General features: G+C 44.3%; 1 protein-coding gene across 1 annotated transcript in view; it reads left to right on the top strand.

Moving 5' to 3' along the window:
- The first annotated feature begins 864 nt into the window (after positions 1-864).
- EPHA5 (EPH receptor A5) overlaps positions 865-15,166 on the top strand; it is a 257,239-nt gene continuing 242,937 nt past the window's right edge. Inside the window, exon 1 of the mRNA XM_066630994.1 lies at positions 865-1,169. Coding sequence (XP_066487091.1) covers positions 1,058-1,169 — 112 coding nt within the window. The 5' untranslated portion in view covers positions 865-1,057. The remainder of the gene's footprint in view (positions 1,170-15,166) is intronic.

The following is a 15,166-nucleotide window of genomic DNA, read 5'->3' as shown; positions in this document are numbered from 1 at the left end:
AGGTGGCAAGTCTTTCTCAGGCTGCAATCCTAACCACACTTTCCTGAGAGTAAGCCCCATTGAACAAACTAGGACTCCCTTCTGAGTGTACCTGGTTAGGATTGTGCCCTCACTCGGTCTTGCGCCCAGTCTAAATTTTAGACATGAGGATGATTATAACTTGTGTGATGACGGTGGGTCCAATTCTATTCAACTTCCCAGCACCAGTGCAACCGAAATGCAATCCCGAGGTAAGGGAACAAACATTTGCATACTTTGAGGAGACCTCTGTGACTGCCTCCTCACCACAGGATGAAGTGCATGCCCCACTGGCACAGTGACACCAGCACTGGAAAACTGTATAGGATTGGGCCCTGAAAGCCCAATCCTATGCATGTCTACTCAGAAGTAAGTCCCATGATAGTCAAGGGAGTAAGTAAGTTTGACAGGAACGTGCAGTGCGGTGGGTGGGGAGGCAGTGCCTCCCCACTGGAGTCCTTTGCAAAGGGCTGCCAGCCGTCCTGTGAGGTGCCCAATCGGTGCGCGTGGGTTGTGGGTGCTTGGGCACCTCACACGACGCCTGGCAGCGCTTTTCAAAGGACTCCAGTGGGGAGGCACTGCCTCACCGCACTGCACGTCCCTGAAGCGTGGACAGGACTGCAGCCTTCACCAATAACGCCACTAATGAGGCACCTGCGGTGTTTCTGAGCGCCATTAACTCGTGCCGTTCAGCGGCGCCCCTGGGGAGCGCGGGCTGTGGAGGGGGCGGGCTTTCCCCGCCCGGCTCCTCCCAGCATGGCTGGTGGCTGCGCGGCGGCCAAGAGACGGAGGAGGTGGCGGTGGCTGGTGGCCGCGGCGAGCGAGCGAGCGAGGCGCGTGGGGCTGCTGCTGGTGCAGCGAGGCTGCCGCACTCCCGCCGCCGCTCCGCTGCTGCCGCTTGAGGGGGCTCCGGGCGGGCGACGCCAGCAGGGCCGCGGTGCGCAGCGTCCCCGGCGGGACCGGGTAGGGCAGGCGAGCAGCACAGCCGCAGCTGCAGCGAGCGGCTCCCAAGCGGGGAAAGGCGGCGGCGAGGACGAGGATGCTCGGCGCCTGCAGCCCGCTTCCGCCTCCTCTGGTGGTGCTGTTGCCGCTGCTGCTCCTGCCCGGCGGGGCGCTGCGAAGCGGGCTGGGCGGCGCGGCCGGGAGCGAAGGTGAGAGCGCGGCGGGACGGGCGCACGGCGAGGAGAGCCGGCTTGGCTGGGGGTGTTTGGCACGCAGGCGGGGGACGGTGCGGAGTCAGCCCCGCTCCCTCGCGTCCTGGCCAGGGGCTGCTGTCTCCGGCTGCAGTCCTGTCCCCATTTTCCTGGGAGGAAGCCCCATGGACTATAATGGGACTTACTTCTGAGTAGACATGCACAGGATTGGGCTTTAAGGCTGCTCTCCTACTTTCCTGGGAGAAACCCCATTGATTATAATAGAACTTTCTTCGGAGTAGACGTGCATAGGATTGGGCTTTAAGGCTGCCATCCTAACCATACTTTCCTGGGAGAAACCCATTGACTACAATGGGACTTATTTCTGAGTAGACATGCATAGGATGGGGCTCCAAGGCTGCAATCCTGTGCACACTTTCCTGGGAGGGAGCCCTATTAACTATAATGGGATTTACTTCTGAGTAGACATGCAGAGGATTGGGCTCTCAGCTCGGGGCCTCCATGTGCTCCCCGGCTGCAGTTGCAGGCGACCAGCTTCCCAGACTGCTGCTGCTTCTGTGGGCATCCCTGCGCATAGTTCTGTCCTCTAATGCGTAATTTCTAGGTGGAAAGAGATCTCGGGGTTCAAGTGTTTCTGCAAACGATGTGCTCTTTTCTCTTCAGTCCTGATGTGTGGGATTTTTCTGCAGTTATTCCAGGGTCCTGCGGTGGGTGAGGAGGCAGGTGAGGGCACAGCCTCTGCACCAGAGTCCTTTGACAAGTACCACTGCCATGTGAGGTGCCCAAGCACCCACAACCCCCCCCTCTCTGCACTCCCTTCCTCCTCTCTCTGCATGTAATTCTCTGCTGTGGGTGCTTTTCGAAGGATTCTAGTGGGGAGGCTCTGTCTTACCTGCCTCCTCACCCACCCTACTTCTCCGACTATTCAGCAGTGAGTGGAGTGCACTCTGCACCTGCTCAGTGGGCACATTCATCCTTGTTTGTGATCTATGTTTCAGGCTTTGGCTTTGAAGGCAGGTGCTGGAACAGAACCCTGGCACATATGGAGCTTTGCCCTTCTCCCTCTTGCTGCCCCTTCATCATTCTAGCAACTCCTTCCTGCTTTAAGGGCCAGTCATGTTCTTCCCACAGCTTTTCATCCTATTAGTTATCCTCTACTGCTCTTTTATCATCCTGACAGCCTGGGTGGTAGACAGAATTGCCACCTTACCTGCCTGGCTTCTGTTTTGTCCTGACAGGCAGGAACTTAGCTGGTGAAGCTTTTCTCCTCTGCTTTGTTTCTTGAATGCCAAGAATGGCCTCATCTCTTCAATTCCTACATGTAGTTAAAACTAGCGGAGATGCTACAATGACTAATACATTGTATTAGCATTGGCTTTTGTGAACTGCAGTTCACTAGGAAAGGTTATTTTACAATGCTAAATTTTTTGATGACACAAGACCATTGTTTTTAGCTGTTACAGATTTGTTTTGCTGTTATGGATGGGTAGCACAACCCAATCCTATGCATGTCTACTTAGAAGTAAGTCCCATTATGGTCAGTGGTCTTAATCCCAGGTAAATGTGGTTAGGATTGCAACCTAACACCCTTGTGGAGGAGTTAACACTAAAATATTGGAGCAGGGCCAAGTTTATTTTTCTTTTTAAGGGCAAAACCTAAAGGTTAAGGGGGAGACTTTTTCTTGATCTTTTGTATGAGTGGATTCAAAATAACTTCTAATTGTGAGTACTGTGCAGGGGATGGTAGCTACAGTCCACAAGGGGAAAAGGCATTGTGAAAGTGGCTTAGGACCCGTGTTGTCTGTGATATACCGCTTCCACCATTTACTTTACTCTCTCCAGCTTGTTTCCATGATCAGGGTAACCATAGCAGGGCAAGGGGGAAAGTCTATAGAAGAACCTCTTTGCTCTCTGTTTTATTTAGGTTATCATCTTCACATTTAAGATACAAGGTTCACTGTGGATTTTGGACTTGTGCAGTGGATGATGCTGGGGTAAGAAGTGCTTTCCTTTAGATTCTGTGGGCTGTGATGTTTTGGAAAAGAAGGCACATACGCTTTTCAAAGTTAGGATCCCAGGGAAGCCTTGTATGCAACTGGGAGGTTGCCTGCCTGTTCATCTTTCTTCTTGCTAAACTGGGCAAAATGCATACTAGATTAGTGTGGATGGCTAGTAGTTTTCCTTTGGACTGTGGCATGTGGGCCTTGCTTAGGATTTCCAGCCCTGTTTAGAGCTGTGCTACTACTTTATTATCTGTCCCCCCTCCCACAAATCTTCAACCTAAATTAGATGCGCCATAATTCTTGTTGTTTTAGTGAAGGTTAAAGGAACAGCATGAACTGCATCTTATAATCCATTGTTGTTTTGAAGAAAACTGTAAAATGACCTATTTGTTCAGTTCCTGTATATTGTTAGTTTGACTATAAGCACTAAAAAGATGCTCATAATTCTAGGTATTTTTATAGCATCTTTTAATCAAAATAGATATCATTGATTGTGTTGTGAGGAATTAAATATCCCCCACGTCTTTCTTTGTTATGCAGTGGGTTCTCCCCCCCCCCCCCCGAAGAACCTAAAATTCTTGAGGCTGTGGTGAGGGAACCAACATAAACCTGACATTTGACAGCAAGAACAATTTGTACCTTTTTCTGATGAATTACAGTTTCTGAGATGACTGACTCTTTATTTGATCTTGGGTTCAAATATAGCAAGATAGGATGAGGAAAATAGGATGGAAACGGTTGTTCCCGTCTTTTTTTCCTGAGTAATTTTGTGACGTGAAAGCTGGATATGGTATTTGGCTGATAGTTGCTAACAGTCGTAAATTTGATTTTTGTTTCAAAGCCAGCGCATAAAGACATACCAGTTATGATGTGTAAGACTATCAGTCAGGTCATCTATCTCAAGCTTTGAGAATAGCTTTTTTAAAAAAATGTGAACCCCTGTCAACAAAGCTGAAAAAGCCTTGCAAGGGTTTCAGTTTTGTTAACAGGCTTTTGAGTTTTTTTTTTTTTTTTAAATGATATTCCTTAAACTGAAGTTAATGATAAACTGTTAGGCTTGGTGTTATAAAGCATGGCACGATATTCAAAGAGTAAAATGTAACTGCATTTTAAGCCTATGGTGGGAGGTAATTTCAAACTAAAGCTTGCAAGTATACAACCTGAGGAGAATGGTTTAAAAAGAATGTCTTCAAAAGTTTGAATAATCTTAACTTCTGAAAAATAAAGTTGTATGAAGGTCTGGGATGGCTAGGAGTCTAATTCTGTATACATTTATATGGCATTTTGTCCTAGACTAGGGCAGTAATTCTCAAAGTGGTGGGTTGCAACCTACCATTGGGAACCAAAACTGGGCCATTCCCTTAAGGAGAGTGGCCCCGTAAATGGTGTCTCGATGGTGCTGCAGTGATTGTGGTGCTGCAGGAACCCAGTGGCTTTCGCCCTTACCTGGGGGTCCTGCTGGCCTCTGGGCCTCCCTGATGTTTGAAATCTCTCTGTTCGGGCACTAGAACGCATTTCCAGTTTTTGTGTGAAAACTGGAAGTGTGCTCCAGTCCCCAAACAGAAAGATTTCAAACATTGGAGAAGCCTGCAAACAAACCTTGGTTCGCCAGTGCAGACATAATGCAAAAGTTTAACTTCCTTAATTCCTGAGCTTCCTGAGAACTAAGATGTGTATTGGTTTGGGAGTTGGAAGATCCAGGTTCAAATCCCTGCTCAGCCATGAAGCTTCCTGGGTGACTTTGGGCCAGTCAGCTTCACCTACATTTCAGGGTTGCTGTGAGCACAGAAGGAGGGAAGGAACTGTGTACATCACCCTGAACTCTTTGGAGGAAGGGGAGTATAAAAATTTGAAAAATAATAAAAAAAATGAAGTAATTGTTGTGACATTTGAATAAAGCAGTAGATATTCCAAGCATATAGTGAGGTGTATTTCTAAGTGCAAGACTTTATGGAACACTCTCAGAAAGAGGAACTGACAAAATTATAGTTCCAAACTGAGCATATTTGTACCTTGACAGTCAATACTTGATTAAAATTGTAGCTTTGCCCTGTGCAGTATGTGTCAGCAACAGGTGTCTTTCTCTTACAAAGACATATGAAGAGAGTCTTAACTGGTGTCTCTCTTACAATGAATATGGACCTCCACTATTTGTTAACTGAAATCATCCAGTGAAAAAGGCTCACTTTACCTAAAAAGGTTGTGTGTGTGTTTGTGTGTGTACTCAGCATACAATAAACCAAAGTTTCTGTGTGTTCATCATAGTGCAGTGTTAAAGAAAAATTTAATCTCTGAGGAACTCTCAGAGCTGCTGTAGTAGATAATTTTGCTGAACACTTCATTAGGACCCAGTGTACTGAAGTCCATACCTTTTATGTAAAACCTTTTCAGTTATGCCATCCTGGTATTTAATTAATGGAGCAAAATTATATAAATGCAGGTAACATCCTACAAAGTCAAATGTGCACTACAGAAATGACTTGTGGAACTGAGCAGATTGTTAACTTGAAATTGTATAGTGAAATTTGGAGGCAGGCAGAGGAAGATAGGAAAATACTGATTAAGGCTGCAATCCTATATGGTACTCACTTTCCTGGGAGTAAGCCCCATTGACTGTAATGCATAGAATTGGGCTCTTCTGAGTGTGTTGTAAGTAGACAGGATTGGGGTGTACTCTCACCCTGCCTGCTCACCTCTTTTCAGCCTCTGATCTTGCCCTTTGAATATGTGAAGGCAGATGAGCTGTTGTTGAATGAGGTCTGGAGGTGGACCTTGGTTTATTCACTAATGGCCACTAGGTACTGTTAGGAGGTTTATTTGTAAACAAGCATTATTTGACAAGTGCTTTACGCAGCAGAGTTGCTTGGCAAATTATGACTGAACAGCTCTGTCTTTGAAAATGATTCACCCTGCAGAGAATTGGCCCTAATTCACTAGAACAGCAGTTACTGATATCCTTTTTCTGTGGGCATTTGGCAGTTGTCAACAATTCAATTTTCCAAAGTATAATTGAGCTCATTCTAATATGTCAGGTATATCTGAACAACTTAAGGGAGCTGGTTCTTCCAAGCAGGTGAAAGTTTTTGGTTTAAGTATCAATTTAAAAAAATCCTGGGTGTAGTGTATTTTTTCAAGCACGTCTGTGTCTCCTTGATTTCAATGACTTTGCTCAGTCAGTTAAGCCTAAACTTCCAGTTGTTAAATGAATTACTGGGTGCACAAGTTGAGAACTTGTGTGTTCAGCAAGATCATTCAGCAGCGGCCCTATCTGTGTTTATATGGAGGCAGAGGTTAAAAAAGACTTAATTTTAAAAGGGCTTAATTTTTGTGAAGTACAGTATGTCTGCAATCCTAAACCTGCTCACCAGGCAGTATGTCCCACTAAGTTCAGTGAGACTTTCTTATGAATAAATGTGGTGATTTGTGCTGCTAGATGTTTTAAATGTTGATATAGGACTTCTTATATAGTCATCTAATGTCTCCATTTTAAAAAGAGTGGGAGAATTGCCTGGCCTTACCTCTTAAGTTGGTTTGGAGCACTTGTTAGCATTATCAGTGCATTGTTGTTTGTACACGGCATGAATATTGTAAAGAAAAATGAACATTTGTGGACATAAGGAGATCACTGATGGATTGAGGCGTTCTGCTTCCACAGTGACATACCAGATGCTTTTGGGAAATGTACTGTATATTTAAGGGCATGAAGGCAACAGCCCTGCTCTGTTTGTCCTCCAGCAACTGGTATTAAAGTATACTATCTCTGAACATGGAGGTTCCATTTAGCTGACTTGAGTAGTAGCTATTATTAGATCTGTTCTCCAGTCCCTTTTAAGAAACTTGTCCAGTCCGTTTTAAGAAACTAAGGGCACAATCCTAACCAACTTTCCAGCACCGAGATAAGGGCATTGCAGCCCTGGGGTAAGAGAACAAATATTTTCTTACCTTGAGTAGGCCTCCATGACCCCAACTGCAGGTTGCAACATATGTCCCATTGGCACAGCTGTGTCAGTGTGGGAAAGTTGGTTAGGATTTGGGCCTAAATCTGCAATCTTATGCACACATTCCTGAGAGTAAACCCCGTTGAAGACTATGGGACTTGCTTCTGAGTGGACAAGCATAGGCTTGTGATCTAACAGCCCAATCCTATCCCCAGTGGAGCCACTGTGTGCAGCAGTGCCAAAATGGTGACCGCTGTATCCTGCGGCTCCAGAGAGACCACTGGGAGGTCTCTTCCCCCTCCCCCTGAGCAAGGGTGCAGGCCCTGCAATGGGCTACACAGGTCTTCGCCAGCTGTTTTGCCAGCTCAGATTGGAGAACTTCCATGTCAGACTTTGCAGCATGACATGGAGGATAGGATCTTTCTGTTGGTCCCACCCCCTCCCAGGCTGGTCAGTCCCCCTACCCTGCTTCCCCCCACCCCAGAATGTCTACCCCCACCCAAAAACCCGCACTGCTGCCCAGCAGCGGGACATTCCTTTGGGTAGTCCCATGGCATCTCCACACACAGCATCTCAGGTGCCGTGGACATGCTTCACCCAGTGATGGCATGGGAGCTCAGCACTGGCGCTCAGGAAATTTAGGATTCGGCCCTAATGTATTACCATATCTTATGGCAGTGGACTCTGTAAGTTAATAATATGAGGAAATCATTTTCCTTTTGTCTGTCCTGAACCTGCAGCCAGTTCGTTTCATTGAGTGACCATACTATGAAGAATGTGTATAAGACAGAAGAATTTTACTTTCTCACTTAATTCATAATTACATAAACCTGAACTATGTCTGCTTTAGTTGTCCTTTTCTAAGATGCTGAGGATCAGATTATAGGAAATATAGGCTTAGCACTTCTGAGTTTGTTAATAGCAGTTGAATTAGGGGCCCTATGGAGTAGGTTTGCAGTGGTAGGAGAGGATTCACCCTACCCGTCACCATGGTCTTAATCTGGGTTAGAATTTATCACTTGGCAGGGGACACACGCACTCTAATTTCTGTTAATGGAACTTGCGTCCCCTTGGCAATTGGCAGTTCTGAGGGTGGAGATGAAATAGATTTGAAATGTGACATGGGGGTAGGTTAAAACTCCACCTCTTTGCCATGATTTGGATGGGGGGGGGTTTGATTTGGCTGTTGTTAATGTTAAAATAAAAAAAAGCAAATATGGATGCACCAAGCATGAAGCCAAGGCCTTAAGCCTTCTTCTTTTGATGTGTTCCCATTATTCTAAGCTTTCTTATCCTCAGGCATACAGTACTCAGAATTTCAGCTCTAATTAGAATTAGCCCATTTTGTTGAAACGTATTGTTTGTGATATACTCCTGGAAAATGGCATTGCTTGGCATTGCTTAATTTGCCCATCACTGCCTGTTTTCACTGACTGTGTAAATTTACCATTGTGCTGCTCTTTCTCACTGCAAAGCATAGTTGCATGCAGCAATTAATTGGAAATACTTTACATCCTCAGCTGAAACTGCAGTCAAATTTGTTCTTTTTTTTTCTTTTTTCTTTTCTGGAAAAGGAAACCATAGAGATACAGTTGCAGAGGTTGGGTCTTCTTATTTTGTTTGATACTTTACTTTGCTGTTCACTAAAGGGAGGCCGCTAAATACAAAGTTCTACTCTGTATATGCCTTGTTTTTTGAATATACAATGTGCTTTATTGTTTGGCTGCTATCTTCTGTAGAGGTTAAGAAGTTGGGGGGAAAAAGCCATTCAGCTCTCTGTAGTTTTTTTCTTATATTTCTATAAAGGAATGTCAGAACTTTAAAAGGTATACATAGTACAGGCGTCCCCTGGTATCTGGAACAGAACCTGCCCCCCTATTGGTTAACTGAAACCGCAATTACCAGGGAAAGCCCCCCACCCTCTGAAGGCTAGAGGAGCTTGCCTTAAGGCCTTCCTTGGGCCTCCTAATGCCTTATAAGGCATTAAAAATGTCACCTCCGGTTTTAGGGAGAAAATGGAAGTGACTTTTTAAATTCTCCAGCTCAGTTTTGAGCCTGGCAGAGCCAGTGGAAGGACTTCTCTGTTGGGCTCAGAGGACCTTCTGGAGGCAAGGCAGCACACATGAGGGGACCACAGACAAGATTAACTGATAAGTGAATCCACGCATATGGTATCCACGGATACAGGGTCTGCCTATATTGGCAGAAACTTACTTATTGAAATAATTGGTAATCTCAGCATATTGACTAGCAAGTTAGAGGAGTCCACCTTTGCTCAGCAGCCCTGTACCCTTTATTTTCAGCTCTGTATTTTCTGTTGCAGCTGAGTTAGGTGCTATGTGACCCACCTGAAATTGGCTCTCAACCCACCTAGTGGGTTCTAACCCACAGTTTGAGAAACACTGCTGTAAATAATAAGAGGAAGGACCATTAAACATCATGAAACTGTGTGGCTTTGTTCTTGCCCCAGTTTTGATCCCCCACATCTTTAATTGGTTTTTAATGAGAGTGTTTTTTCCCCAACTAAAAATAGTGCAAAGTGGGGGTGGGTGGGTGTGATTGGGATCAAAACAATGGTGGGGCAAAGCACTGAAGTTTGCCAACTCCTGCTATGGTTTTGCCATGCTTTGTGTCCCTCTGTTAAAAGAATCAACCCTCCATCTGTCCGTATTGGACAATTGGGTGCATGTCTGGTTTGGCCATAAGATTAAAGTAGTCTGTGTAATGTGATACGAAGGACCCAAACTCCCCTGATTGTAACTGCTTGTGTCAGCTTAGAGGTGTAGTTCATGCCAGTGTGAACAATGCAGTGAGCATTGCCTCCATTTCTTTTCCTTCCTTTGTCTTCCTTATGTGAGTATCTGTGCCTCCTGCCTCTCAGGGCAGGTTCCTGTTGTTTTACTCTGTGTAAAAGTACTGTGCATTGATGACACTATAGAGATGATGATGGTCATTAACATACTGTATACCTTTAGTAGCTTGAAGTGTATTTGTTTTAGAAGTGCATTTTTTTTGTTTTCCAGTGTGACAGTGTTGCACATGAGATTCCTCAAGAGGAACAGTTTGAGAAGGTGAACTATTGTTCCATTACCTGGTTAGAGCTTTCAGCACTTTCCATCGTTTGTACCAGAGTCTTGTCTCCTGGGGGAAAAGATTGAAGGCCTCTTACAAAACTTCCTTTAGTTATTCACAAAGGCCCAGTTTATTCCAGGCATGGGAGTACCTTCACCAGAAGTGGCCTCTGTGTTAATTTTAAGAATGGAAGCTGATCTATGCACTCATCTGAGCATGAACAGGGTATAAATTAACTTTGGGGGGGAAAAAAGGAGACTTCATTTACCTAATTGGCACCTCTAAAGCCAAACACTACTTGTGAGTTTCACCAGGGAGTTTCTTTTATCATTTCATACAACATACCCGTCTGTTATGGTTTCCCCAAAGAGTGCTATGTAGACCACTAGCCATCCCTTCTCCTTGTAGGGGCTACAGTTCTCCAGAATTTCTAGGAATGTCTGTGAGAAAAACTGATTTGTAGTGTAGGCGTGCATTGCTTCAGTGTTGGCAGGAGTTCTGCCAAACACCCCTTCCCCTGTGCATCGTATCAAGAAAATGTAAGGCAGTGTGGTTTACTGGTTTGGGTGTGAGAAATAACCACATACCCAAAGTGTGGTTATTTCAGTTTAAGCAAATATGCTTTGTATTTGGGTATAAAATAAAAAAATCTGTGTATTGAATCATGTACTTTGCATTATTTGCTTTTGAATTTGAAAGAAGATGATGCTTTCTTTGAGAAGGATGGACTTGGGGTTGAAGACTGGAATGATTGGTTTGGGTGGTAGGTTCTGTTGTTTGAACTATAAAACAATGATGGGGAAATGATGGGGAATTGATGGGGAAAGTCACTGATGTTGACTGCTGGTGGGAGTGGTAGCTTCAGCAGTGTTTGAAGTCCTGATAACACAGGCCTGCAAAATTGAGGGTCAGAAAAGTTTTTCCCAAACTTTATGGTGGTTTGATATGAATTTGGGGTGCCGATTCCAAAAATAGCATCCGTTTTGCCCTATCACCTCTAGTTTTGGAGGTATAGTATAGCCTCATTAGTGAATGGTTCATGCAGCTTCCTGATGAGGAAGCCTTGATGTAAGTAGTGGGTGCAGATGAAGGCTAGGTCAGATAATTAAGCCCCTCCAGCCTTGAGGCTATTCATTAGGACAGCCTCATTTTAAGAAATAGATTGAAGGTTTTTTTGCAAATAAATAAAATAAAAATATTTCTTCCAAGGTCACTTTTTTAAAGTTTCGTAAAGCTAGGTGGGTCTTGATAAGATGTCATTTGAAAAGTGGGTCCTGGTGTTGAAAGGTTTGTGAACCACTATGTTGGAGTGATTTTGCTCTTTAGAGCAAGGAGAGAACTGTTTCTTAAACTAAACTATTTGCTTTCCATTTATGCTGTTGCATTATAAGCAACTGTCTCACTATAATTGGATTACTTAGACAGGAGATAAGTTTCTTTTTAATTGTAGGTCTTTCTGACAGTATGTTTTGTCAGGGCAGTGGCTGCCAGGGGAGAAAATGAACATGCTCTGTTCTTTCCAGTTCTGGGGATATTTAGTTCTGCTGCTTGATTTTTTTTTTTTCCGATAAACAAGAGTGTACTTCTTTCCTCCAGAAGTTTTAGGCCCCTTTGGGTATTGAATAACACATTGCACAATGTCTGATGATCTGTTCCCTGATTTAGACTCCTTGTACACATTTATATAGGGTAGTGAAATCTGATTCCAGCTGTGGGCAGCAAAAGAATACAGGACTTCAGTAGCTGCTAGTGAGCATTCTCCATTGCATCTGAGCTTTGCACCTGAGCAGCATTATATCTACAAACCTGCCAGTTAAATCTAAAAAGTTACTGCTCCAGTTGTTGGAAATATTACTAACACTACAAGCACTGCTGAAGCTACCATTGCCAGCAGAGGTGGGGGGGGGGAGAAAAAAAGCCCAGCATGCCACTCACTGGACATAAATTCCAGGTCCGTAATAGACACAACTGCTTTACCAGATGCTTTTCATATATGTGAGCCCCTGCAAGGCACAGTGGGGAGAGTGCACGACCCAACTGGTTGAGTGACAGCCTGCATTGTCATTGACCGATGCCTACTCCTGCCACTTCCCAGCCAACAGCAGCTGGGTGCTGGAGGGTGGGACTGGGGCTTTCTCTGGGGCGAGGGAGAAGAGCTGGAGAGGGCTGAGAGAAGGAAGTTAGCAGAACAGGAGGAGCCAGGAAGGAGGCAAGAGGTGAGGCTCCCCAGGGGGAAATCTTGCTCCATGTGGAGGAGTCATGGTTGTCTGGGAAAAGGCTCACCAAGAGGACATCTGTAGCCCTATGTCTTCCTGGTGTAGGGGTCAAAGTAGTCTGCTGAGGTGCCCGGAGCCCATCCTTAGTAGACTGGACTGAGCTCACAATCTAGCAGGAAGTAAAGGGCATGAGACAGGATACTCTACCCTAGCCAAATTACTGAAAAGTTCTCTTACACAGATTACCAGCTGAGCCACACCAAGGGAGAACACTGAACAGAAAAGGGTGATGTTATCCCAGGGAGGAGGGCCAGCCCCCCACTTTTCTGTTCTTTTGCTATTTGGCCCAATAAAAGGACAGTCCAGTGTATATGACTTGGTATGTCAATGAGTTTCATCAGCCTGCTGGACATGGAGCTCTCCTTTGGGGATAGGTGGTAGAGATGACAATATACATTACTTCTAAGCTTTTAGTATGACCAGAAACTTGTTCAGGTCTTGGTTTCTGCACTAATGTGGTGAACTGTTCAAAGCATTGTCTGCAGTTGAAATGAGTGTGTGTGAGAGAGCTGTACTTAAAAATGCAGACAATAATGAAGTCAAATACAATAAAAGCAGATACAGTGACAGGCAATAAATGGTTCTTGGTTATGTCATCTGTGTTCTGGAGCAAACTTGCAGGACAATTCATTTCTTACACCATGATAGTCCTCTTCCTGCTCCTAGGATGGCATAAGAAGATTTTGTCTGACAAGCTAGTGAAAAATCTCTCTAGGGTTTTGATAAGAGCCAAGACTAATTTCCTCCATGGATATTTTTCTGTGTAGAAAAAGTGCTTGAGCCCTTTCTGTGTACATCACCTCATATGGTGAGGCACAAGTCTGTTTCATTATGTTCATATTTTAATTTTCTGTTGCATACGCTTTCAAATGTTCATGTTTCAAAGCATCTGCATCTGCTAATTTATATAATTGTGAGATAGCCTTGTGTGAAATTGGTACAGTATTTTCTGATGCATTTGTCTTCCCTTTTATCTGTCTGTTTTTTGAATTACTGATTTAGCAATATATTAACCTGTGTGTACGGGGCCAGTACTTTGTGATGTAGGTCCATTTGATGAACTGGAAGACATTAGCAACTTCTAAGGCAGATACTATAGGTCAGGTTTAAACTCCAGTCACATCCTTACAGGAAAATCTGATTTTGTGTTATGACTGACATCATGTAGCCCCTGCTGTAGGCTGCAGAATAAGTGAATGTCATCTTATTCATTGTGCAGACTTATTTCATCTTTGTCTATGACCATTTGAATTAAATGTTGACACTGTATTTTTTTATTAGACAATTCAGTAGAATTGTTGGAAATGAACTCTGCATCATAGTGAAACACTATATATAGTGAAATCCTGCAAGTCTGTCCTCTGCAGGTTGCTATAGCATCTTCTTCAACTGCCTAGCTTCCACTTCTGAGGGAAAAACATTAGCATCACGGTGTTTCAGGGCCAGAGGTGGATCCACTATCAATTTGAATCACTTAAATTGAGGCATTATTTTTTTTTTGCCTTGCAAACACCATGGAAAATTCTTAAGATTTCATAAAATACAGGTTCAAATCTTGTTATACACAGATTTGACTCAACACGAATGGCCACTGCAAATGAGAAGGAATGTGCTGATTCCTGGAAAACTTCTGGTTTTGCAGAAGCGGGGCGTGATTGCTCAACTTTCACATTTGAAGCTTCGGGGAGCCCTTCAGAAAGTTGCACAGGGCTCCTGCACCCCAGGGAGGCTGCAAGAGGCTTTGGTAAGTACAGCCAAGCCCCTGCAGCCCCCTTAGCGACACGATCCTGGGGATCTTGTTGCTGCCTTCTCCCCGCCCCCACATGGACTTAGTTCTATTGCAGCAGTTTTCAAACACTCTGGGAGAGTTTGAGCTGCTCTATCAAGTCATTGATGCTTCAGGCTGTGTCAATGTCCACACACATAGTTAGGCAGGCAAATAGCCCAATCCTCTTAATCTGTGTCTCCCAAGGAGCAAGTCTTGTTCTTCCATGTGCCTGAGCATTTGTTCAATAGTCTCATGCATTCAGCTGTGATACATTATATGCTCATCTTGCATGGCATTAAACAGGCAGCGGCCTGTTAAAAACAGCAAAATGAAATTGACCAACTTGCCCTTTGTCTTGTGGTAATAGCTGCTTGGTTCAAATGAGCTGTGCAGCTGGTCCAAACACATTCATGATGTTCTAAGTAAAAGTTTGTGCAACCTCTTGACTTCCTTGCTGTGTGAGGATTACTGTTTTCATAGCTGTTCCTTTTCTTACCCATCCCACTTTATTTTCTGTGTATAAATTGGACACCTTTATGGCAAGGGCTTTCTGGTCATCACCTATCTGGTGGTACTAAAATGGAGTATTAGTATAATATAAAGTATATTAGTATACTTAATTAGTATAAAGTATACAGGTTGAGCCTATTGATTTTTGGATTTTCCATCCACAGATTTGGCTCAGCCCGGGTCCTGCGGACCTCTGTTGAGCCACATTTGTCCCAACCTAAAGCCTCTGGAGACTTTAACAATTGCACAGGAGAGAGAATTTCAGCAGGTGCAGCTTGTCATTTGTGAGATAACAATCTGCACCTGCTGAAATTCCCCCTTCTGTACAATTGCTTAAGGTCCAGGATCCCTAAAGTTGAAAGTTTTCCCTCCCCTGACGTAGGCTTACAGCTTTGTAGGAATGAATTTTGTTCCAAAATAGAGAACT

Source organism: Tiliqua scincoides, chromosome 5, assembly GCF_035046505.1.
Source record: "Tiliqua scincoides isolate rTilSci1 chromosome 5, rTilSci1.hap2, whole genome shotgun sequence".
Classification (NCBI taxonomy): Eukaryota; Metazoa; Chordata; class Lepidosauria; order Squamata; family Scincidae; genus Tiliqua; species Tiliqua scincoides.
This window is presented reverse-complemented; position numbering and strand designations above follow the sequence as displayed.